General features: G+C 47.6%; 1 protein-coding gene across 1 annotated transcript in view; it reads right to left on the bottom strand.

Annotated features, from left to right (window-relative positions):
• Window positions 1–24199, bottom strand: part of auh (AU RNA binding protein/enoyl-CoA hydratase) — a 348073-nt gene that overhangs the window by 297690 nt on the left and 26184 nt on the right. The window contains exons 2-3 of the mRNA XM_038804728.1: window positions 13319–13386; window positions 7606–7693 (exon numbers count right to left, since the gene is read on the bottom strand). Coding sequence (XP_038660656.1) covers window positions 7606–7693; window positions 13319–13386 — 156 coding nt within the window. The remainder of the gene's footprint in view (window positions 1–7605; window positions 7694–13318; window positions 13387–24199) is intronic.

Here is a 24199-nt window from a genome sequence, read left to right as displayed (position 1 = left end):
AATAAGGTAGGGGAACTGGCAGCATGGGTTGGTACCTGGGACTTCGATGTTGTGGCCATTTCAGAGACATGGATAGAGCAGGGACAGGAATGGTTGTTGCAGGTTCCGGGGTTTAGGTGTTTTAGTCAGCTCAGAGAAGGGGGCAAAAGAGGGGGAGGTGTGGCGCTGCTAGTCAAGGACAGTATTACGGTGGCAGAAAGGATGCTAGATGGGGACTCTTCTTCCGAGGTAGTATGGGCTGAGGTTAGAAACAGGAAAGGAGAGGTCACCCTGTTGGGAGTTTTCTATAGGCCACCTAATAGTTCTAGGGATGTAGAGGAAAGGATGGCGAAGATGATTCTGGAAAAGAGCGAAAGTAACAGGGTAGTTGTTATGGGAGACTTTAACTTTCCAAATATTGACTGGAAAAGATATAGTTCGAGTACATTAGATGGGTCGTTCTTTGTACAATGTGTGCAGGAGGGTTTCCTGACACAATATGTTGACAGGCCAACAAGAGGCGAGGGCACATTGGATTTGGTTTTGGGTAATGAACCAGGCCAGGTGTTAAATCTGGAGGTAGGTGAGCACTTTGGAAACAGTGACCACAATTCGGTGACATTTACGTTAGTGATGGAAAGGGATAAGTATACCCCGCAGGGCAAGAGTTATAGCTGGGGGAAGGGCAATTATGATGCCATTAGACATGACTTAGGATGTGTAGGTTGGAGAAGTAGGCTGCAAGGGTTGGGCACACTGGATATGTGGAGCTTGTTCAAGGAACAGCTATTGCATGTTCTTGATAAGTACGTACCAGTCAGGCAGGGAGGAAGGGAACCGTGGTTTACCAAAGAAGTGGAATCTCTTGTTAAGAGGAAGAAGGAGGCCTATGTGAAGATGAGGCGTGAAGTTTCAGTTGGGGCGCTTGATAGTTACAAGGAAGCGAGGAAGGATCTAAAGAGAGAGCTGAGACGAGCAAGGAGGGGACATGAGAAGTCTTTGGCAGGTAGGATCAAGGAAAACCCAAAAGCTTTCTATAGGTATGTCAGGAATAAAAGAATGACTAGGGTAAGAGTAGGGCCAGTCAAGGACAGTGGTGGGAAGTTGTGTGTGGAGGCTGAGGAGATAAGCGAGATACTAAATGAATACTTTTCGTCAGTATTCACTCAAGAAAAAGATAATATTGTGGAGGAGAATGCTGAGACCCAGGCTATTAGAATAGATGGCATTGAGGTGCGTAGGGAAGAAGTGTTGGCAATTCTGGACAAGGTGAAAATAGATAAGTCCCCGGGGCCTGATGGGATTTATCCTAGGATTCTCTGGGAAGCCAGGGAAGAGATTGCTGAGCCTTTGGCTTTGATTTTTAGGTCATCATTGGCTACAGGAATAGTGCCAGAGGACTGGAGGATAGCAAATGTGGTCCCTTTGTTCAAGAAGGGGAGTAGAGATAACCCCGGTAACTATAGGCCGGTGAGCCTAACGTCTGTGGTGGGTAAAGTCTTGGAGAGGATTATAAAAGATACGATTTATAATCATCTAGATAGGAATAATATGATTAGGGATAGTCAGTATGATTTTGTGAAGGGTAGGTCATGCCTCACAAACCTTATCGAGTTCTTTGAGAAGGTGACTGAACAGGTAGACGAAGGTAGAGCAGTTGATGTGGTGTATATGGATTTCAGTAAAGCGTTTGATAAGGTTCCCCACGGTCGGCTATTGCAGAAAATACGGAGGCTGGGGATTGAGGGTGATTTAGAGATGTGGATCAGAAATTGGCTAGTTGAAAGAAGACAGAGAGTGGTAGTTGATGGGAAATGTTCAGAATGGAGTTCAGTTACGAGTGGCGTACCACAAGGATCTGTTCTGGGGCCGTTGCTGTTTGTCATTTTTATAAATGACCTAGAGGAGGGCACAGAAGGTTGGGTGAGTAAATTTGCAGACGACACTAAAGTCGGTGGAGTTGTAGACAGTGCGGAAGGATGTTGCAGGTTACAGAGGGACATAGATAAGCTGCAGAGCTGGGCTGAGAGGTGGCAAATGGAGTTTAATGTGGAGAAGTGTGAGGTGATTCACTTTGGAAAGAATAACAGGAATGCGGAATATTTGGCTAATGGTAAAATTCTTGGTAGTGTGGATGAGCAGAGGGATCTCGGTGTCCATGTACATAGATCCCTGAAAGTTGCCACCCAGGTTGATAGGGTTGTGAAGAAGGCCTATGGTGTGTTGGCCTTTATTGGTAGAGGGATTGAGCTCCGGAGCCATGAGGTCATGTTGCAGTTGTACAAAACTCTAGTACGGCCGCATTTGGAGTATTGCGTACAGTTCTGGTCGCCTCATTATAGGAAGGACGTGGAAGCTTTGGAACGGGTGCAGAGGAGATTTACCAGGATGTTGCCTGGTATGGAGGGAAAATCTTATGAGGAAAGGCTGATGGACTTGAGGTTGTTTTCGTTAGAGAGAAGAAGGTTAAGAGGTGACTTAATAGAGGCATACAAAATGATCAGAGGGTTAGATAGGGTGGACAGCGAGAGCCTTCTCCCGCGGATGGAGGTGGCTAGCACGAGGGGACATAGCCTTAAATTGAGGGGTAATAGATATAGGACAGAGGTCAGAGGTGGGTTTTTTACGCAAAGAGTGGTGAGGCCGTGGAATGCCCTACCTGCAACAGTAGTGAACTCGCCAACATTGAGGGCATTTAAAAGTTTATTGGATAAGCATATGGATGATAAGGGCATAGTGTAGGTTAGATGGCCTTTAGTTTTTTTTCCATGTCGGTGCAACATCGAGGGCCGAAGGGCCTGTACTGTGCTGTATCGTTCTATGTTCTATATTTAAGAACTCAGCGACTAATTTAAATGAGTATGCCACCACCGTCACAGACTTCATCAGCAAATGTGTGGACGACTGCGTGCCAAAGAAAGCAGTACGTACGTTCCCCAACCGGGAACCATGGCTCAACCGCGAGGTTGACTCCCTACTGAAGGACAGATCTGAGGCGTTCAAGGCAGACGACCCTGTCCTATACAAGAAATCCAGGTATGACCTCCGCAAAGCCATCCGAGATGCCAAGAGAGAATATCAAACTAAGCTAGAGTCACAGACAGACTCTCGGCGGTTGTGGCAAGGACTAAACAACATAACGGGCTACAAAGCAAAGCCGAGCAGTATCTCTGGCAGCAGCGCACCCCTCCCCGATGAACTTAATGCATTCTATGCTCGGTTTGAGCAGGTAACCAACAATCCGCTGTCGAGTGCCCCAGCAGCCCATAATTCACCCATACCCACCATCACAGTTTCCGAAGTCAGATCGGCCTTCCTGAAAGTGAACCCGCGGAAGGCGACGGGCCCGGACGGGATCCCTGGTCGTGCACTCAGAGCCTGCGCATACCAGCTGGCAAAGGTATTCACAGACATCTTTAACCTATCCCTACTCCACTCCGAGGTCCCCACCTGCTTCAAGAAGACCACCATCATACACCACCAAAGAAGAACCAGGCAACGTGCCTCAATGACTACCACCCGGTGGCCCTGACGTCAGTTGTAATGAAGTGCTTCGAGAGGCTGATCATGAAGCGCACCACCTCCATACTCCCGGAACGCCTTGACCCACTTCAATTCGCATACCGTCGCAACCGGTCCACATCAGACGCCATTTCCCTGGCCCTACACTCATCCCTAGAGCATCTCGAAAACAAGGACTCCTACATCAGACTCCTATTTATTGACTACAGCTCCGCCTTCAACACCATAATCCCAGCCAAACTCATATCAAAGCTTCAAAACCTAGGACTTGGCTCTCCACTCTGCAACTGGATCCTTGACTTTCTGACCAGCAGACCACAATCAGTAAGAATGAACATCAACTCCTCCTCCACAATAGTCCTCAATACTGGTGCCCCGCAAGGCTGCGTACTTAGCCCCCTATTCTACTCCCTGTACACACACGACTGCGTGGCAAAACTTGGTTCCAACTCCATCTACAGGTTTGCTGACGATACGACCATCGTGGGCCGGATCTCGAATAACGACGAGTCAGAATACAGGAGGGAGATAGAGAACCTAGTGGAATGGTGTAACGACAACAATCTCTCCCTCAATGCCAGCAAAACTAAAGAGCTGGTCATCGACTTCAGGAAGCAAAGTACTGTACACACCAGTCAGCATCAACGGGGCCGAGGTGGAGATGGTTAGCAGTTCCAAATTGCTAGGGGTGCATATCACCAAAAATCTGTCCTGGTCCACTCACGTCGACGCTATCACCAAGAAAGCACAACAGCGCTAATACTTCCTCAGGAAACTAAGGAAATTCGGCATGTCCACATTAACCCTTACCAACTTTTCAGATACACTATAGAAAGCATCCTATTGGGCTGCATCACAGCCTGGCATGGCAACTGCTCGGCCCAGGACCGCAAGGAACTTCAGAGAGTCGTGAATACCGCCCAGTCCATCACACGAATCTGCCTCCCATCCATGGACTCCATCTACACCTCCCGCTGCCGGGGAAAAGCGGGCAGCAGAATCAAGGATCCCTCCCACCCGGCTTACTCACTTTTCCAACTTCTTCCATCGGGCAGGAGATATAAAAGTATGAGAACACGCACGAACAGACTCAAAAACAGCTTCTTCCCCACTGTCACCAGACTTCTAAATGACCCTCTTATTGACTGACCTCATTAACACTACATCCTGTATGCTTCATCCGATGCCAATGCTTATGTAGTTACATTGTATATCTTGTGTTGCCCTATTATGTATTCTCACGTATTTTCTTGTATTTTCTTGAATTTTGTTTAATTCCCTTTTCTTCCATGTACTGAATGATCTGTTGAGCTGCTTGCAGAAAAATACTTTTCACTGTACCTCGGTACACGTGACAATAAACAAATCCAATCCAATCCAATCCAATCCCTTCAGTTTAAGGCTGCGCCCTCGGGTTCTATTTTTTCCTAGTAGTGGAAACATCCCCTCCATGTCCACTCTATTATGCCTCTCAGTATCCCGTTTCAATAAGATCCCTCATCATCCTTCTCAACTCCAACGGGTACAGACCCTGAGTCCTCAACCACTCCTCATATGACATGGCTGGCAAACCCTCTCCCAGGGTCTACCCGGCTCGCAACGCCTCACGAGATCCAAAGCAATCTTGCAAGATGTTGTGATGTAAATTCCACCTTTTGTGGGCAGGATCACTTTTTGGCAAATCTGCATATTCGAGCAAGACAGCTAGTCTTGCTCTAATGTGCAGATTCCCGAGGGACCTGAGGCGTTGGGATTCATCCCCTTCGGAGACCTCGGGCAAGTGCCGTTCAGCACTGGTCTTCACAAATGGGGACCAGATGAATGGCACCTTGTGGGGTCTCCCAGAGGATCCGAGTCCCTCTGCTGCATGCCCTTTGGGCAACGTGGTGACCTGATGCTTCTGGTGCCACCTGGATACCAGCCTGGCAGTGCCAAGCTGGCATATTTTGCACACATGTATCAGGTCAGGCATGCCCTGCTTGGATGGTGGGGGCAGGACCTGGAATCCTCCCATAGTGCGTTCAACCTTTGGTGGTCCCTTCAGGGCCTTGGACATCGGGACGCCATTTTCAAATGGGATCCTGATCTCTCGCTACACTGTGGAATTCCCTTCCAGTCGGGGAACACTTCAGCAGTCAAGGGCATTCAGCCTCTGATCTCCGGGTAAGCGTTCTCCAAGGCGGTCTTCAGGACACGCGACAACGCAGAATTGCCGAGCAAAAACTTATAGCTACGTTCCGCACGCATGAGTGCGGCCTCAACAGGGATCTTGGATTCATGTCGCATTACATCCACCCCCCACCATCTGGCCTGGACTTGCAAAATCCCACCAACTGTTCTGGCTTGAGACAATTCACACCTCTTTAACCTGTGATTATCCCTCTCCCTGGATCTGTAATGATTTGATTACCTGCAAATGCTCGCATTCCAAGCATTGTCCAGCATCTCTGACTTTGTCTATATAAATGTTTCTGGAACATACTTCGCCATTCACCTGAGGAAGGAGCTGTGCTCCGAAAGCTCGTGTTTGAATCAAACCTGTTGGACTTTAACCTGGTGTTGTAAGACTTCTTACTGTGGAATTCTGGTGAGCGAAGCTCCTCAGTGTACAAAGCGGGGCTATGTGGGGCATCGGCTGAGGCCCCTTATCGTGTTGTATAGCCATGTGTTTCTCGGCTCTGGGAGCACCGGGAAACACGTAGCTGAACGATATGGGACTCTGTTCCCAATTAGTTGAATCACAGCACTAGTTCTCGTGGTGATATGCCTATGGGTTATGTCATAGCGCGACCTCCAACCAGCAGGTGGCAGTACAGGCATACCATGCAGTCTCCAGACCAAAGTCATGTGACCTCTGACTGGGAGACACACCCAACCTCTTGAGAAGAAGATTGAGAGGATAATAAGACGTACATGTGAATGGTCAGTGCGAGGTGCAAGTTCCAGAGGGGTAGTTAGCAGACTCCATGATAACGTGCTCTGTATCAGATTGCTATCATACCACACTCAATAAAAGATTCTCAGAGGATTTTTAGCCCACCCAGTACAAAGAAAGATTGGGCAGCACGGTGACACAGTGGTTAGCACTGCTGCCTCTTGGCGCCGAGGTCCCAGGTTCGATCCCGTCCTTGTGTCACTGTCCGCGTGGAATTTGCACATTCTCCCAGTGTTTGCATGGGTTTCGCCCCCACAACCCAAAGGTGTGCAGGGTAAATGGATTGGCCAGGCTAAATCAGCCCTTAATTGGAAAAAATGAATTGGGTACACTAAAAAAAATTTTAAAGGATTATAGGGAACATTGGGGTCGGGGATGGGGCAAGTGAGAGGGAGTGGAGGGGTGAAGGTGAGGGGCACATTACGCTGATCTCAAGTACTACCCCAGTGTCTCTAGGAATGGAGATGTGCCTTTTGCCTCATGCTTTGTCATCAGCCCACTTCCATCTCAGGTGAAACCCCAGGCCACCGCACCCTCCAGGAGATAAAAAATCCCACCTGGCAGCACTAGTGGAATGGAGGCAGGATTGCAGCACAGAGTCCCAATGTTTGCCTCTCTGGCCCTGCACCATGTCCAGCATGCTTAAAACAACTTCCAGCATCATGTTTTACCAAATTACTATCTGTGTATATCCTTAAATCTTGTTTAGAATTTTACTTGTGTTTTGATTTTGATCCCACTGATGAAATTTACAACAATCAGATGGAACAAGGCTTTTCAGTAAATCTAAGCGACTCTTCTGCACTGTAAATTCTATGGTTCTATGATTCTACGCATTATAATCACAAGAACAAGTGCCACCAATAGCTAAATTGATTTTGAATGCGTTATGAAAAACATTCGTGCATTTAAAATTATACTTTCAAGATTAAATTAAGTATTCCAAGGTAGAAATTACATTAATGCTGTCTTACTTGTGCATTGTGTGCAAAACAGATGGCACTTTTGAATAATAACGAATACAATTGCTTGGCTATTTCAGCGTGACAATTAGTTTTTTTCATGTCAGAAAGAATAAATCTGACTTAGTTTTTGATTAGAACAAAGATTAGCTCTAATCTGGAAACATTTTGTTCAAACATATATGTCAGTCAATGTTGATCACAAACCTGCACAAAATATTCCTGGTACCTCACTGCGCAGTATGACTGTTCGGACATTTTTATCACATTTAATTTCTTCTATAGCTTCCGTCATCTAAACAAAAGTAAATATTAAAATAAAAGTTGAAACATTTCTTGTAACAATATCAAATTAATAGAATTTATAACATCGAAATGAGCCGTTCAGCCCAACGTGTCTGTTCTGGCACTTATTACTACACACAAATATCCTCGCACTTTATAGGCATATATTCTGGGGGCGATTTTCCCAGCACATTACGCCCGGCGTGATCTCGTTACGCCGGGGGCATTGCAGGATAGGCCCAAATCGGGCTTCATGCCGGGGCCCAAAACCGCGCGCGAGGCACCCAATTGGCAGTTCCTGGCACGATCTGGATCACACCCTCACTAGGCATGATCCAGATGATCACATTTAAATGAGTAAATATGTGTGGCCTGTTTGTGGCCGCATTCTCCCGGCACCCGGGAATCATCGGTCGCACCGGCGAAGCCTTAACTGGGTGGCGATTAGTACTGGTCTCCACAAGCTGAGATCAGGCATGATGGCCACTCCAAGGGTCTCGGAGGCCATTGGAGCCCTCTGGGGGGTCGGGGACAAGGCAAGGCAATACAAGGCAGGGTGCCAGGCTGGCAGTGCCAGGGGCACTGTCCTGGTGCCAGGATGGCAGTGCCAGGTTGACACTGCCAAGGGTCAGGGCCTGGGAGGGCCCTGCTCCTGAAAGGGGTGATGACGGGAGAGCATGAAAGGTGGGAGGTGAATGTGGGAATGAAGGAGCATCTTAAAGGTTGGGGTCCTAAAAGTGGGGGAGGGGCTGAAAGGGGTGGTGTGCCTTGGCATGGGGGGGGGGGGGGGGCTGTGATAATGCCCATGTCTGTGGGGAGTGGCATTTTCCATAAGTGACCTCTCGGGTTGTAATCTCGGGATTACTCCCTGTGCCATGTGCCAGTGAGGATAGAAATAGGAAGATCGAGCAGCTAAACAGCTGGTGTAGGAGGGAGGGCATCCGTTATCTGGACCACTGGGAGCTCTTCCGGGGCAGGTGTGACCTGTATAAGAAGGACGGGTTGCATCTAACCTGGAGGGGCATATATATCCTGGCCATGAGGTTTGCTAGTGTCACATGGGAGGGTTTAAACTAGTATGGCAGAGGGGTGAGCACCGGAGCAATAGGTCAGAATGTGAAACCAGTATGGCTCTGAGGAAGAGCAGACAGGGAGATGTTGCTGAAAACAGCGGGGCTGGTGGTCTGAAGTGCAAATGTTTTAATGCAAGAAGTATTACGGGTAAGGCAGATGAACTTAGAGCTTGGATTAGTACTTGGAACTATGATGTTGTTGCCATTACAGAGACCTGGTCGAGGGAAGGACAGGATTGGCAGCTAAACGTTGCAGGATTTAGATGTTTCAGGCGGGATAGAGGGGGATGTAAAAGGGGTGGCGGAGTTGCGCTACTGGTTAGGGAGAATATCACAGCTGTACTACGGGAGGACACCTCAGAGGACAGCGAGGCTATATGGGTAGAAATCAGGAATAAGAAGGGTGCAGTCACAATGTTGGGCGTTTACTACAGGCCTCCCAACAGCCAGCTGGAGATAGATGAGCAGATAGGTAGACAGATTTTGGAAACGAGTAAAAACAACAGGGTTGTTGTGATGGGAGACTTCAACTTCCCCAATATTGACTGGGACTCACTTAGTGCTAGGGGCTTAGATGGGGCAGAGTTTGTAAGGAGCATCCAGGAGGGCTTCTTAAAACAATATGTAGACAGTCCAACTAGGGACGGGGCTGTACTGGACCTGGTATTGGGGAATGAGCCCGGCCAGGTGGTAGAAGTTTCAGTAGGGGAGCATTTCGGGAACAGTGACCACAATTCAGTAAGTTTTAAAGTGCTGGTGGACAAGGATAAGAGTGGTCCTGAGTGAATGTGCCAAATTGGGGGAAGGCTAATTATAGCAATATTAGGTGGGAACTGAAGAACCTAGATTGGGGGCAGATGTTTAAGGGTAAATCAACATCTGACATGTGGGAGGCTTTCAAATGTCAGTTGAAAGTAATTCAGGACCGGCATGTTCCTGTGCTGAAGAAGGATAAATACGGCAAATTTCGGGAACCTTGGATAACGAGAGATATTGTAGGCCTCGTCAAAAAGGAAAAGGAGGCATTTGTCAGGGATAGAAGGCTGGGAACAGACGAAGCCTGTGTGGAATATAAGGAAAGTAGGAGGGAACTTAAGCAAGGAGTCAGGAGGGCTAGAAGGGGTCACGAAATATCATTGGCAAATAGGGTTAAGGAAAATCCCAAGGCTTTTTACACGTACATAAAAAGCAAGAGGGTAGCCAGGGAAAGGGTTGGCCCACTGAAGGATAGGCAAGGGAATCTATGTGTGGAAATGGGCGAGGTACTAAACGAATACTTTGCATCAGTATTCACCAAAGAGAAGGAATTGGTGGATGTTGAGGCTGGAGAAGGGTGTGTAGATAGCCTGGGTCACATTGAGATCCAAAAAGACGAGATGTTGGGCGTCTTGAAAAATATTACGGTAGATAAGTCCACAGAGCCTCATTGGATCTACCCCAGAATACAGAAGGAGGCTAGAGAGGAAATTGCTGAGGCCTTGACAGAAATCTTTGGATCCTCACTGTCTACAGGTGATGTCCCGGAGGACTGGAGAATAGCCAATGTTGTTCCTTTGTTTAAGAAGGGTAGCAAGGATAATCCAGCGAACTACAGGCCGGTGAGCCTTACGTCAGTGGTAGGGAAATTACTGGTGAGAATTCTTCGAGACAGGATCTACTCCCATTTGGAAGCAAATAGACGTATTAGTGAGAGGCAGCATGGTTTTGTGAAGGGACGGTCGTGTCTCACTAACGTGATAGAGTTTTTCGAAGAGGTCACAAAGATGATTGATGCAGGTAGGCCAGTGGATGTTGTCTACATGGACTTCAGTAAGGCCTTTGACAAGGTCCCTCATGGTAGACTGGTACAAAAGGTGAAGTCACACGGGATCAGGGGTGAGCTGGCAAGATGGATACAGAACTGGCTAGGTCATAGAAGGCAGAGAGTAGCAATGGAAGGGTGCTTTTCTAATTGGAGGGCTGTGACTAGCGGTGTTCCGCAGGGATCAGTGCTGGGACCTTTGCTGTTCATAGTATATATAAATGATTTGGAGGAAAATGTAACTGGTCTGAATAGTAAGTTTGCAGACGACACAAAGGATGGTGGAATTGCGGATAGCAATGAGGATTGTCAGAGGAAACAGCAGGATTTAGATTGTTTGGAGACTTGGGCGGAGAGATGGCAGATGGAGTTTAATCTGGACAAATGTGAGGTAATGCATTTTGGAAGGTCTAATGCAGATAGGGAACATACAGTGAATGGTAGAACCCTCAAGAGTATTGAAAGTCAGAGATCGAGGTGTGCAGGTCCACAGGTCACTGAAAGGGGCAACACAGGTGGAGAAGGTAGTCAAGAAGGCATACGGCATGCTTGCCTTCATTGGCCGGGGCATTGAGTATAAGAATTGGCAAGTCATGTTGCAGCTGTATAGAACCTTAGTTAGGCCACACTTGGAGTACAGTGTTCAATTCTGGTCGCCACACTACCAGAAGGATGTGGAGGCTTTATAGAGGGTGCAGAAGAGATTTACCAGGATGTTGCCTGGTATGGAGGGCATTAGCTATGAGGAGCGGTTGAATAAACTCGGTTTGTTCTCACTGGAACGATGGAGGTTGAGGGGCAACCTGATAGAGGTCTACAAAATTATGAGGGGCATAGACAGAGTGGATAGTCAGAGGCTTTGCCCCAGGGTAGAGGGGTCAATTACTAGGGGGCATAGGTTTAAGGTGCGAGGGGCAAGGTTTGGAGGAGATGTACGAGGCAAGTGTTTTTACACAGAGGGTAGTGGGTGCCTGGAACTCGCTGCCGGAGGAGGTGGTGGAAGCAGGGACGATAGTGGCGTTTAAGGAGCATCTTGACAAATACATGAATAGGATGGAAATAGAGGGATACGGACCCAGGAAGTGTAGAGGATTTTAGTTTAGTCGGGCAGCATGGTCGGCACGGGCTTGGAGGGCCGAAAGGCCTGTTCCTGTGCTGTACTTTTCTTTGTTCTTTGAGTGGGAGATGCGGGGACTTTCAAGCTCACTTTTCACCCTTTCAAAATGGTGTCCCGATTTCTGAGGAGGCAGTCCGCCGGTGGGTTCAGCTCCCCACTGCTGAAAACAATTCCAAGTGTGGGCTTGACCAGTGAGAAACTCCCCATGCCCAAAAAATGACTAAGTGTGGTTGAACACCAGTCTGGATTTCACCCAAAAAGCTGGCGGACAACATCCCACCAAACCTGCCCAAAATGGCACTTTGTCATTTTTTGGGTGACTGTTTATTTCACCCTCATTTGCTTATCTTAAGTCTCCTTAAACATATTTGTTCTTTCCGTTAACCACTCTATGTGGCAGCAGGTTCCACATTCTAACCACTCTCTGGGAAAAGATGTTTCTTTTGAATTTTTCACCAAATTTATTAGACATTATAATTATGGCCTCTAGTTTTGGATACATCTACAAGTGGAAACACCTTCTCTATTTCTAGCCTATCAAAGTACTTCAGAATTTGAATGACCTCTCTACATGATCTCTCAGTCTTAATGTTTCCTGGAGAATAGGGCACAGGAACGTTTAATATTTCCTGATGGATATAATCTCTCAATTCAGGAATCATCCTTATAATTCCTATGTTCATCTTCACTAGTAACTCTATATCCTTTTTGCAGTGCTTAATATAACTTCTCTGCTTTTCATTTTTATTTCTCTAGAAATCCCAGTGCTTTGTTTGTATTTATAATGTCCTTGTTGTTAACTTGCATTGCTACTTTCAATGATTTCTGCATGTGTACCCTAGATCTTGTTACTCTTCTACCCCATTCAATTTTTTGTTTTCCAAAGATTGTGTGACCTCCTTTTCCTCCTATCAAAATGCACCACCTCACAATTATCTATATCAAAAAAATAATTTGTCATTTACCAGGCCATTTTGCAAGTTTATTAATGTAATCTTTCTCAGTATCACCCATTAAACCCAGAAATGTTTGACTTTTTCTTTTGGTTCCTGAGTCCACGTTGTAAATGGTGAACAGCAGTTGTCACAACATAGATTTGTGGAATACCACTTGCCATTTTCCACTAGTCTCAATAACTACATTTAATCAAAAACACTCGACTTTCTGTTTTGCAGCCAGTTTGCTGTTCGTTCTGCAATTTTTCTCCTTACTTCACGTGCTCTGATTTTAGTCAAGAGTCTACCATGCAGTACCTTATAAAAGGTCTTTTTAACATCCAAATATATTATGTTTACTCCATTACCCTTGTCTTCTCAGGATTCTATAAAGTTGGTTATGCATGACTTCCCCTTTGAAATCCATGTGCATTATTATATTTTCAACTTCCAGCTGTTTTTCAGTTACATCTTAGAGTAAAGATTTAATTATCTTTCCTACCACCAATTTTAAGCTAACTAGTCTATAGTTCCCTGGACTTGCTCTATGTCCCTTTTTCGATATTGAAATAACATTAGGGTAGGGTTGGTCTAGCATTATACAATTTTCTACTTAATTTGTATAAACATGTATAATATACTTGTATAATCATGCCTCTACAATATAATCAACTACAAATTACACATTTACGTGCATGGTTGTGCTTACCATTTTCACAAGGTTTTTGCTGATTGCATTTTTGAACTGTGGTCTGTTTATTCCAAATACAACAATTCCTGTTAAAATAAATAGAGTTGGAAAAACCTGTCAACAAATTTCTAATGAAAGTTGTAGAAGTTTGAACAAAAAAATATATACAATAGAATTGATCCTGAGGATATTTATAGGCATGTTCAGACGATCATGGACAAAAATGGAAATCTTGTTAAGCAATCTGAGATATTGAATGAATACCTTGCTTCTGTTTTCACTAAAGGGTGAGTTTAATGTCACAAAAGGCGAGGGTAGACATACTGGATCGGACCACAGTGGCACAGTGGTTAGCACTGCTGCCTCACAGTGCCAGGGACTCGGGTTCGATTCCAACCTTGGGTGACTGTGTGGAGTTTGCACATTCTCCCCGTGTCTGCATGGTTTTCCTGCGGGTGCTCTGGTTTCTTCCCACAGTCCAAAGATGTGCAGGTTAGGTGGATTGTCTTTTAGTGTCCAAAAGGTTCGGTGGGGTTAAGGGGGTAGGGCAGGGGGGGCTAGGTAGGGTGTTCTTTTGGAGGGTTGGTGCAGACTCAATGGTCGAATGGCCTCCTTCTCCACTGTAGGGATTCTATGATTCTATGAAGGTGCTAAACAGGTTTCTACAATTCAAAATTAATGAATCACTCAGTCCAGATGAGATGTATCTTAATAAAAGCACAGTACGAAGTCTGACAACATCAGGTTAATGTCCAACAGGTTTGTTTCGAATCGCTAGCTTTTGGAGCACATCTCCTTCCTCAGGAGAGTCCACATCATTAATAAAAGCAAATTACAGATGCTGGAATCAGAAACCAAAAGAGAAAATGCTGGAAAATCTCAGCAGGTCTGGTAGCATCTGTAAGGAGAGAAAAAGGCTAATGTTTCGAGTCCAGGTGGCCCTTTGTCAAAGCTAAAAGGCATAGAAAGTGGGAATTATTTACACTGTAGGATGAAGGAATGAAAGATGAGTCATAGCCACCGAAACCAAGGAAAAAGAGTGATAATAGCCACAGGAACCAAGGGAAAAGAGTGCGTAGAGCCACAGAAACCAAGGGAAGAGTACGTTAATGGCATTCCCCAGAGGGAATAACAGGTGTCAAAGGCCAAACAGAAGAGAAACTATGATCAGTGGGTAAGCTGTAACAGATGTAGATGTGGGGGGGAGGGGAAAGCAAAGGGGAGGAAAGGGGGGGATAAGATAGGAGGAAAGAGTGGGGTAAAATATATATATAAAGAAAGACAAGAAACAAATATAAGGGAAAAGACAGTTAAAATGAAATGGAATGAAAACAAAGGGGTCGAAGTGGGGTAGAGCTAATCATCTGAAGTTGTTGAATTCGATGTTGAGACCGGAAGGCTGTAGCCTGCCTAACCTGAAGATGAGATACTGTTCCTCCAGTTTGCTTCACTGGAACATTGCAGCAGGCCAAGGGCAGACATGTGGGCATGAGAGCAGGGTCTTGTGTTAAAATGGCAAGCAACGGAAAGGTCAGGGTCCTGAATGCGCACAAGCTTACGGTGCTCAGCAAAGCAATCACCCAGTCTACATTCGGTCCCTCCGATATAGAGCGAGACCACATTGGGAGCAGTGACTGCATTGGGAGCAGTGACTGCATTGGGAGCAGTGACTGCAATAGACCAAATTTTAAAAGGTGTAAGTGAAAAGCTGTTTCACCTGGAATTAGTGTTTTGGGCCTGGGACGGTTAGCATGGAAGAGGTAAAGGGACAGGTTACACCTCTGCGATTGCATGGGAAGGTGCCATGGTTGATGGGAGAGGTGTTGGGTATGGTGGAGGAGTGGTCTTAATTATCCCAGAGGGAACGGTCTCTGCAGAATTCTGATAGAGGGAGTGAAGGGAAGATGTGTTTGGTGGTGGCATCACACTGGAGTTGACAAAAATGGCAGAGGATTATGCTTTGCATACGGAGGCTGGTGGGGTAAAATGTGAGAACTAGGGGGACTCTATCCTTGTTCTGGGAGGGAGGGGAGGGGGCGAGGATAGTGGCGCGGGAGATGGACCGCACACTGTTGAGGGCTCTATCAACAACTGTGGGTGGGAAACCATGGTTCAAGAAGAAGGAACACATTTTCGAAGCACCATTTTGGAGAGTGGCATCATCAGAAGAAATGCGACGGAGGCAAAGGAGCTAAGTGAGAGAAAGGGAGGGAGTCCTTACAGGATGTAGGATGCAAAGATCTGTAGTCCAGATAGCTGTGGGAGTCAGTGGGCTTGTCATGGATATTATTAGATAGTCTATTGCCAGATATGGAGACAGAAAGGTCAAGGAAGGGAAGGGAAGTGTCTGAGATGGACCAGGTGAAAGTGATGGAGGGGTGGAAACTGGAAGCGAAGTTGATGAATTTTTCCAGGTCCGGACGAAAGCATGAAGCAGCACCAAAATAGTCATCGAAATACCAGTAAAGGAGAGTGGGAGGGGACCCAGGTAGGCCTGGAGCAAGGAATGTTCCACATACCCGATAAAAATCATCATTAGGACACATGCAGGTACCCATTGCTACACCTTTGATCTGGAGAAAGTGGGATGAGTTAAAGGAGAAGTTGCTGAGAGATAGAACGAGTTCAGTCATGGAGGGGAGTGGTGGTGGATAGGAATTGTTCAGGCCTCTTTTCGCAAAGAAGCAAAGAGCTCACATGGAGAGCAGCATAATCAAAATGTTACTATTTTGAGGGCGTTGCAAGTGTATAGGGAACTAGGAGTGCCTATTCACAAATCCTTGAAAGTGGCAGGACAAATTTTAAGGAATTAAAATAATATATGGGATACTTAGCTTTGTAAATAAGAGCATTGATTACAATCAAGGAAGTGCCGGGGGACTAAGACTTCACATGGTATGGCTGGGGTTTTCCAGCCCTTTCCACCAGTGGGATCTTCTGGTCTTGCTGAAGGTGAACGTGCAGCAGGGCGGGCGAGTCATTCAAAAAGGCATAAACCTAAGAGGGACCGGAATGTTAGCCAATTGTGAGCTGCCTCCCCTGACAGAAACCACAACTCTTTATCTCTGAAGAGGCCCTTTTATCCCCTGAGGCAGCAGAGACCAAATTCAATGGGAACTATACAAAGGCATCGACATCTCATTAAGCCAGGCCTGGCCAGCTTATCTGTTAGGATAAAGGACCCCATAACCTCCCATTCAAGATAATAGATGGAACATTAAACATCTCGGGGACGTAGACAAAGGGATACACGTGATCAAGGGTTGGGAGAGTTGGGAATCATGTGACATAAACCTGTAGCTGGGAGAACCAGTTATTCTGTCTTGCTGGATTGCACACCTCAGTCTACCTTTTTCCATCTACCAAGCAGCAACACAGAAAAGGCCATCCGCCCTGGTTTGAATGCCTGCCCCCATTTTTCCCCCATCTACACTGTCTCAACTGGAACAATTATACCATCACCTCGAAGACTGATTCTTGGAACTTCCAGTGGGGGCTATGGAGTGAGTGGTCGCACACAGAGGAGCTCCAGCTCAAAAGACGTTGGTTTGGGCATTTTATATGTGTTAACCCGGTAACTCCAGCAGGAAAGTGGTGCGGAAGGTGTAGAGTGAGAGGTTCTCTCCAAGACTGGTATGTCTACTGGCTACCAGACACGACAAAAAGGTTAAAGACCTGGCTAATGAATTTTGGAGGTGACCTGTGGCACAGCAACAGTTGCGAGAATGGCGGAGGGAGAAGGGTCGTCGCCAGTGGGAAAGCCAGTGGAGCAGTTGGTGGCTTTCATCAAAGAAGAATTTCGCCACCAAAGGAAGGTGATGCATGGTAACTGGTCAAAGGTCAATTAGAGAGCGAAAGCACCTCTGCGAGGTTCGATGGACCGGGTAGAGAAGTGCCTCGAGGCGCAAGGTGCGCGAAACGCACGGTGGAGGTGGTGTTTGACCACTGCAATCGGATCATGTCCTTGGAGGAGAAGGGCGGGATCCTGGGGGAATCTATGCAAGACATTGCGAGTGAAGGTGGAGGAGCAGGAAACGAGGTCCAGCAACAGAATCTGAGAATTGTGGGTCTGCCAGAGGGTGTGGAAGAAACAAGTGCCACAAAGTATGTGTCGAGGATGCTGGCCGAGGTTAGTGGAGGAGAGGGTGTTGGACGAGGCCCCAGAGGTGGACCGGGCCCAAAGGTCCTTAAGGCAGAGGCCGAGGTTGGGGGAGCCACCACGGGCGGTGATTATGCTGTTGCACAAGTTAATGCAGAAGGGGAAGATTCTAAGATGGGCCAGGGATAAACGAGGCTGCGAATGGGAGGGGGATCAAACCATGTCTAAATATATCAGACATTGGCGCGGAGCTGGCAAAGAGGTGTGCAGAATTCAACAAGGCCAAGGTGGTGCTGTACCAAAGGAAGATTCGGTTTGGGATGTTGTACCCGGCCAAACTTCGGGACATGTTTGAAGGCCGGGAATACTACTTTGAATCGCAAGATATGGCCAATGACTTTATAAGGGACCATAAACTGGGGGAGAACTGAGAGTTTGTGTGAGATGGAGGAGCTAACTCTGTGTTGCCGGAGGGTGGGAAATTATTTTGTAGAATTGTAATTTAGTAAGGGGATGCTCACCATCTCCCCCACCCCCCACCCCCACCATGTGATGTTTTTCGTTTGTGAGAAGTTGATTTGTGATTTAGAGTTATTTTCTTTTCAGGTAAGGGGTGTATATGACAGGACCCCTTGGGTGGGGTTGCCGACTGAGGGGTATTCAGGCGGGTAAGGGGCCATTTGCACAGGCTACAGGCTAAGGGGAGACCAGTGGAGGGAGGGGCGGATGGATGTGCGGGAGGGTCCTCCGAGCACGAGTTACCACGCTAGCAGATAGTGCTGGTAAACGGAGGTGAGGTGGGGGAGTAGGTCGCGAGAGGTAGCCAGGTGGGATGGGGGGAAAGATGAGGGAGGGGGAGGAGTGGGAAAGGGGGAGGGGAGGAGGGATGGATGGGAAGGGGGATTATGATGTGCCAAAATTGGAGACTGAGCGTGGTCATGGGTGGAGAGGGGCGCCACCTTGAATGGGCCCGGTTCAGGGCGGTAATAAAAGGAGGTAGAATCTGTGGGGGATCATGGTAGATGGTGTGGGGAATGGTCCCGGTCAGTGTTGTGACATGGAACGTCTGAGGGTTAAATGGGTTGATTAAGAGGTCACGGGTTTTTGCGCACCTGCAGAGTTTAAAAGCGGAGGTGATCTTTCTACAGGAGGCGTATCTCCAGGTGAAGGGTCAAGTTATGTTGAGGAAGGGACAAGTGGGACAAGTGTTTCACTCGGGGTTTGACTTTAAAGTTGCGGGGATGGCCATTTTGTTGAACAAAAGGATGGGATTTGAAGGGACCAAGGAAGTGCAGTATCCAGGTGGGGAAAGTTATGTGACAGGATGCTGGAGGGGACGCCGGTGGTCCTAGTCCATGTATATGTGCCGAATTGGGATGATGTGGGGTTTATAAAGAGTTTATTGGGAGCGGTCCCGGACTTAGACACGCACCAACTGATTGTGGGTGAAGATTTGAATCGTGTGATGGAACCAAAGCTGGACAGGTCTAGCCCCAGGTCAATGGGAAGGTCGAGGATGGCGAAGGAGTTGGGAGGGTTTATGGAGCATATGGGAATGGTTGACTGGTGGAGATTCAGGAACCCGAGGAAATTCAGGAACCCAGGGAGAAGGAGTACTCCTTCTCACACGTGTACAAGGTGTACTCTAGGATTGATTTCTTTGTGGTTAGTTGAGTGGTGTTGATGAGGATGGTGGGGCAGAATATGCAGGAATTGTGATTTCAGATCATGCACCGCATTAGCTGGAGGTGAGGCTTAGCTTGGGGCAGGTGCAGAGGCCGGGATGGAGGCTAGACTCGGGCCTTTTGGCAGATAAGGGGTTTTGCGTAAAGGCGAGGTCGGCAATTGGGGATTACGTAGAGGAGAATCAGAATGGGGAGGTTTCGGCAGCCAGGGGCGGAATTCTCCCCTACCCGGCAGGGCGGGGGTTCCCGGCGTAGCGGAGTGGAGCCAACCATTCCAGCGTTGGGCCACCCCAAAGGTGCAGAATTCTCTGCACCTTTAGGGGCTAGGCCCGCGCCAGAGTGGCTCCCGCTGCGCTGACTGGCGCCAACGCCGATCGGCGTCATGGCTGGCCGAAAGGCCTTCGCCCCCCCCCAGGACCCCGGGGCCTGCTCCCGCCGCCTGCTCCCACCGGCACAGAGGTGGTTTAAACCACGTCGGTGGGAGAGGCCTGACAGCGGCGGGACTTCGGCCCATCGCGGGCCGGAGAATCGCCGCGGGGGTCCCCCGATTGGCGCGGGGGGCCTGCCGACCGGCGGGGCACGATTCCCGCCGCTGCCGATTTCCGGGTGGCGGAGAATTCCGGCCACGGCGGTGGCGGGAGTTACAAAGGCCCCGGCCGATCCCCCAACTCTGCGGGGGGTCGGAGAATTCCGCCCCATGTTCTGGGAGGCGTTGAAGGCAGTGGTACGAGGGGAGATTATCTCATTCAAGCCACACAGGGGTAAGAGGAGGAGGGAGGAGCATAGACGGCAGCTGGACGAGATAATCAGGGCCTCCCACTAAGGAGTTGGTAGCGGAGAGGAAGAAGTTGCAGGGGCAGTTTGTTGAGATTGATGACGGGAAGGGTGTAGGGGCAGTTACGGAGGGGTGGGGTTGCAATATGAATGTGGAAAGAAGGTGAGCCATTTTCTGGCCCAAAAACTGCAGAGGCAGTGTCTAGGGAAATTCGAAGGGTGCAGATGGAGAAGGGTGACAAGGTGTCAGAGTCGGGGAGGATAAACGAGGTGTTCAGGGGGTATTATGAGTAGTTGTACAGGGCCGAGTCGGGTAGATAGGATGGGGAAATGGCACAGCTTTTGGATGGGTTGAAGTTTACAAGGTTAGATGAAGAGAGGGTTCAGGCACTGGAGGAGGCGCTGGGGCTGAGGAAAGTGATTGACAGTATTAGGGAGATGAAGTCGGGGAAGGCCCCAGGACCGGATGGCTTCCCGACGGAGTTTTAAATGTTTGTGGCAGAGTTGGCACCACATTTGCTGGGAATGTTTAGCGAGGCGCTGGAGGAGGGGGGAGTTGCTGGAGACATTGACACAGGTGTCAGTCACACTAATCCTGAAGAAGGGGAAGGATCCATTGGAGTATGGGTCATATACGGACGCAAAAGTGTTGGTGAAGTTGTTGGTGGGGACAATGGAAGAATGTGTGCCAGGGTGGTCGCTGAGGATCAAATAGGGTTTGTTAACAGCCGGCAGCTCTCTAGCAACATTAAGAGGCTGTTAAATGTTGTTATGAATCCGTCGGTGTGGGGGGCTGCCAGAGCATAATTGTTTCTATAGATGCGGAGAAGGCCTCTGATTGGGTGGGGTGGAGGTATTTATTTGAGATCTTGGGTAGGTTTGGGTTTGGCCTGAAGTTTGTGGCGTGGGAGCGTCTGTTAGATGTAGCCCCGGTGGCAAGTGAACGTACAAATGAGATGGGTTTACAGAGTTTTGGACTGCGTAGGGAACGGGGCAGGGGTGTCCGTTGTCGCCGTTGCTGTTTATGCGGGCGGTAGAGCCCTTGGCGATGAACCTCAGGGGTTCGGTGGAGTGGCAGGAAATTGTGAGGGGGAGCAGGGAGCACCAGGTGCCGTTGTATGTGGACGACCTGTTGTTGTTTGTTTCGGGCCCGCTGGAGAGCATGGGTAGGATCATGGGAGTATTGGAGCGGTTTGGGGCCTTTTCTGGGTGCAAGATAAATGTCGGGAAGAGTGAGGTGGTTCCGGTGAACATGGAGGGGTGTGGGGGCCGACTGAGAAGTGTTGCCATTCCAGGTGGCTAGGGAACAGTTTAGGTATTTGGAGATACAGGTGACGACGAGGGAATAGGCTACTATACAGATGTGGAATTTGACAACATTGGTGGAGGAGATTAGGGGGGATTTTAAGAGATGGGATACATTACACCTGACACTGGTAGGAAGGGGGCAGGTGGTAAAGATGAATGTGCTGCCAAGATTCCTGTTTGTTTTCCACACCCTCCCAATCTTTCTCCCTGAGGCCTTCTTCCAGAAGTTGGAGACAATGATTTTGGTGTTTATATGGGCTGGGAAGGTGCCAAGGGTAAAGAAGGCTCTGTTACAGAGGCAGGGACAGAAAGGGGGGTTGACGGTCAGGGTGTGGGATCGGCTGAGGAGACATTTTAAGTGGGAGGGGATGCCAGTGTTGACACCACTGTGTAGGAATCACTGGTTTAAGCCGGGGGAAATAAATGGGATGTATGGGAAATGGAGGGAGGCGGGCTGGAGAGGGTGAGGTACTTGTACTCGGGAAGGGAAGTTTGCAGGTCTGGATGAGTTGTGGGAGAGGTTTGAGTTACCAAGGGAGAGTGAATTTAGATCTATGCAGATGAGGGACTTTGCGCAAAAAGAATGGAGGGTGTTTCCCAGGTTACTGGAATACGCTTTATTGGAGCAACTGCTGCTCCCGGATGAGTTGGGGAACGGTACGACTGGGGATCTATATGGGTGGTTGGGGGAGTAAGGGGGGGCGCAGATGGTGAGGATTAAGTATAAATAGGAGGAAAAGCTAGGGGTCAAATAGGTTGGAGACTGTGGTGTCAGGCAATAAGGAGGTTGTGAGAATCTTCATAGATCATAGAATTTGCAGTGCAGAAGGAGGCCATTCGGTCCATCGGGTCTGCACCGGCCTTTCGAAAGAGCACCCCACTTAAGCCCACTCCTCCACTCTATCCCTGTAACCCAGTAACCCCACCTAAACTTTTTTGGACACTAGGAACAATTTATCATGACCAATCCACCTAACCTGCACGTCTTTGGACTGTGGAAGGAAACTGGAGCACCCGGAGGAAACCCACGCAAACACGAGGAGAAAGTGCAGACTCCGCACATAGTTACCCAAGCCGGGAATTGAGCCTGGGACCCTAGAGCTGTGAAGCAATTGGGCTAACCACTGTGCTACCATGCTGCTGGAGAGAAACTGAGAAACGATATTTGGGACATATTCCAAGATTGTGGCGGTGGAGGTCAGGTCGGCCCAATGGTGGTGTTCTTTGGGTATCAGAAGTGCCGGAGCTTCTGGAGGGGAAGGTGATCTTTGTCTGTTTGATTGCCCGGAGAAGGATCCTGCTAAATTAGAGATCATTTACGCCACCAGGGATGGTGGCCTGGCCTGTTTAATTTTCTCCGACTAGAGAAGATTAAATTTGAGATGAGGGGGTTTGCGGAGGGTTTCAAGATCTGGTGGGGTTGTTCATGTTGATGTTTGAGGAACTGTTCACCACAGGGGAGTGGAGAGGGGGAGGGGGAAAGGAGGGGTAAAGAGGGGGGAAATTGTACAAACTGTAAACTGTGATTTTGTGGAGTGCGTATTTTATGTATTGCTGGTTTTTTTTACATATGTTTGGAAAAAAGTATTTAAAAATAAAGAAGACTGATTCATCTCTGCATGCTCATCTCATTGTGAAAGTCATCCCGACTGGAAAAGTGAATTATCTAGCTACAGTTTTCAACCTGCTGACTCTGTGAATAATACACCATTGCACTTTGATTCTGGACACACATGAAGCAATAATTATTTTCTCTGTGGTCTTTACCCAGTAAATCCTTCTTTCCCTATCCCTCTCTACTATATTAGTGCACAAGGTACTATATATGGACCTCCCCTCTCGTGTTTTGAGTGTGGGCAAATAAACTAACCCTCTGGAGGTTGGGAAACATGCCGCCAGTGATAAAGGGGAAGCAAATCAGAGCACCTTTTGTTTATAACGGGTGGTAAGAGTAGAAATCAGGGCTGTTCAAATTAATCCCCCTCCTGTCCATAACAGAAGTCGTGTTAAACGTTTACAAGTCACTGGTTAAGTTTCAGCTGGAGTGTTGTGTATAATTTTGGACTCCACCTTTTAGGAACGATGTCAAAGTCTTGGAGAACGTAGAAAGAAGAGGATAAGAAAGCTCAAGTGTATGGAGGGTTTGGAGAAGCTAGAATTGTTCTCCTTAGATAATAGATGATTAAGGGGGACCTAATGTGGGTAGCACAGTGGCACAGTGGTTAGCACTGCTGCCTCACAGCTCTCGGGACCCGGGTTCAATTCCAGCCTTGGGTCATTGTCATGTTCCTGCACTGTTAATTCTATGATTCTATGATTCTAATAGATGCATTCAAAATAATAAGGGGTTTTATAGAGCTAGTGGGGAGAAATTGTGGGCCAGTTAACAGTGGGTCATTTAGCAGATTTAAATTGGCAGAAGAGTTACAGAAGACATGAGGAGACATATTTTCCCTCCAAACAGGGTTGTTAAGGTATAAAATATTCTACCTAAAAGGGTGAGGAAATCAGAATTCAAAGGTGCTTTCAAAAAAGGGAAATGGCCATATTCTTTAAGAGGACCATTTTGCAGGGTTATGGGGAAACATTTGGAGTGTAAATTGGACAATTCTTTCAAAGAGCTGGCATGGGCACATGCCAAATGGTCTTCTGTGCTATAAGATTCTATGATTAGACATTATTACTATTACATCTGCAGTATTAGATGGGTGAACTCTGCACTCAGTCCTTGTCAGTTTGCACTCTGAGCATTAAAAACAACCTGCAACTGATACTCTGCACAAAGTTCATTATTCAGCTCACAAGAAATTAGCTGTCAACAGTGCGTTAGACTCTGAAAAAATGTGGGTGTTGGAGAATTTGTATTATTAGTCAGCATTGAAGAATTTGTATTATTAGTCACCCTTTAAAAATGTTTCAATAAAATTAAAAATTGTTTTGATCTTGACATGGTAAAGTATAAATCTAATAAACCGATTATAATGGAATGCTGTACTGAGTATCATATACATACAATGTGGTCTATTTTCCCTT

The sequence above is a fragment of the Scyliorhinus canicula genome, chromosome 8 (assembly GCF_902713615.1).
Source record: "Scyliorhinus canicula chromosome 8, sScyCan1.1, whole genome shotgun sequence".
Classification (NCBI taxonomy): domain Eukaryota; kingdom Metazoa; phylum Chordata; class Chondrichthyes; order Carcharhiniformes; family Scyliorhinidae; genus Scyliorhinus; species Scyliorhinus canicula.
Note: the sequence above shows the minus strand (reverse complement) of the source record. Positions and strands in the feature narration are given on the sequence as shown.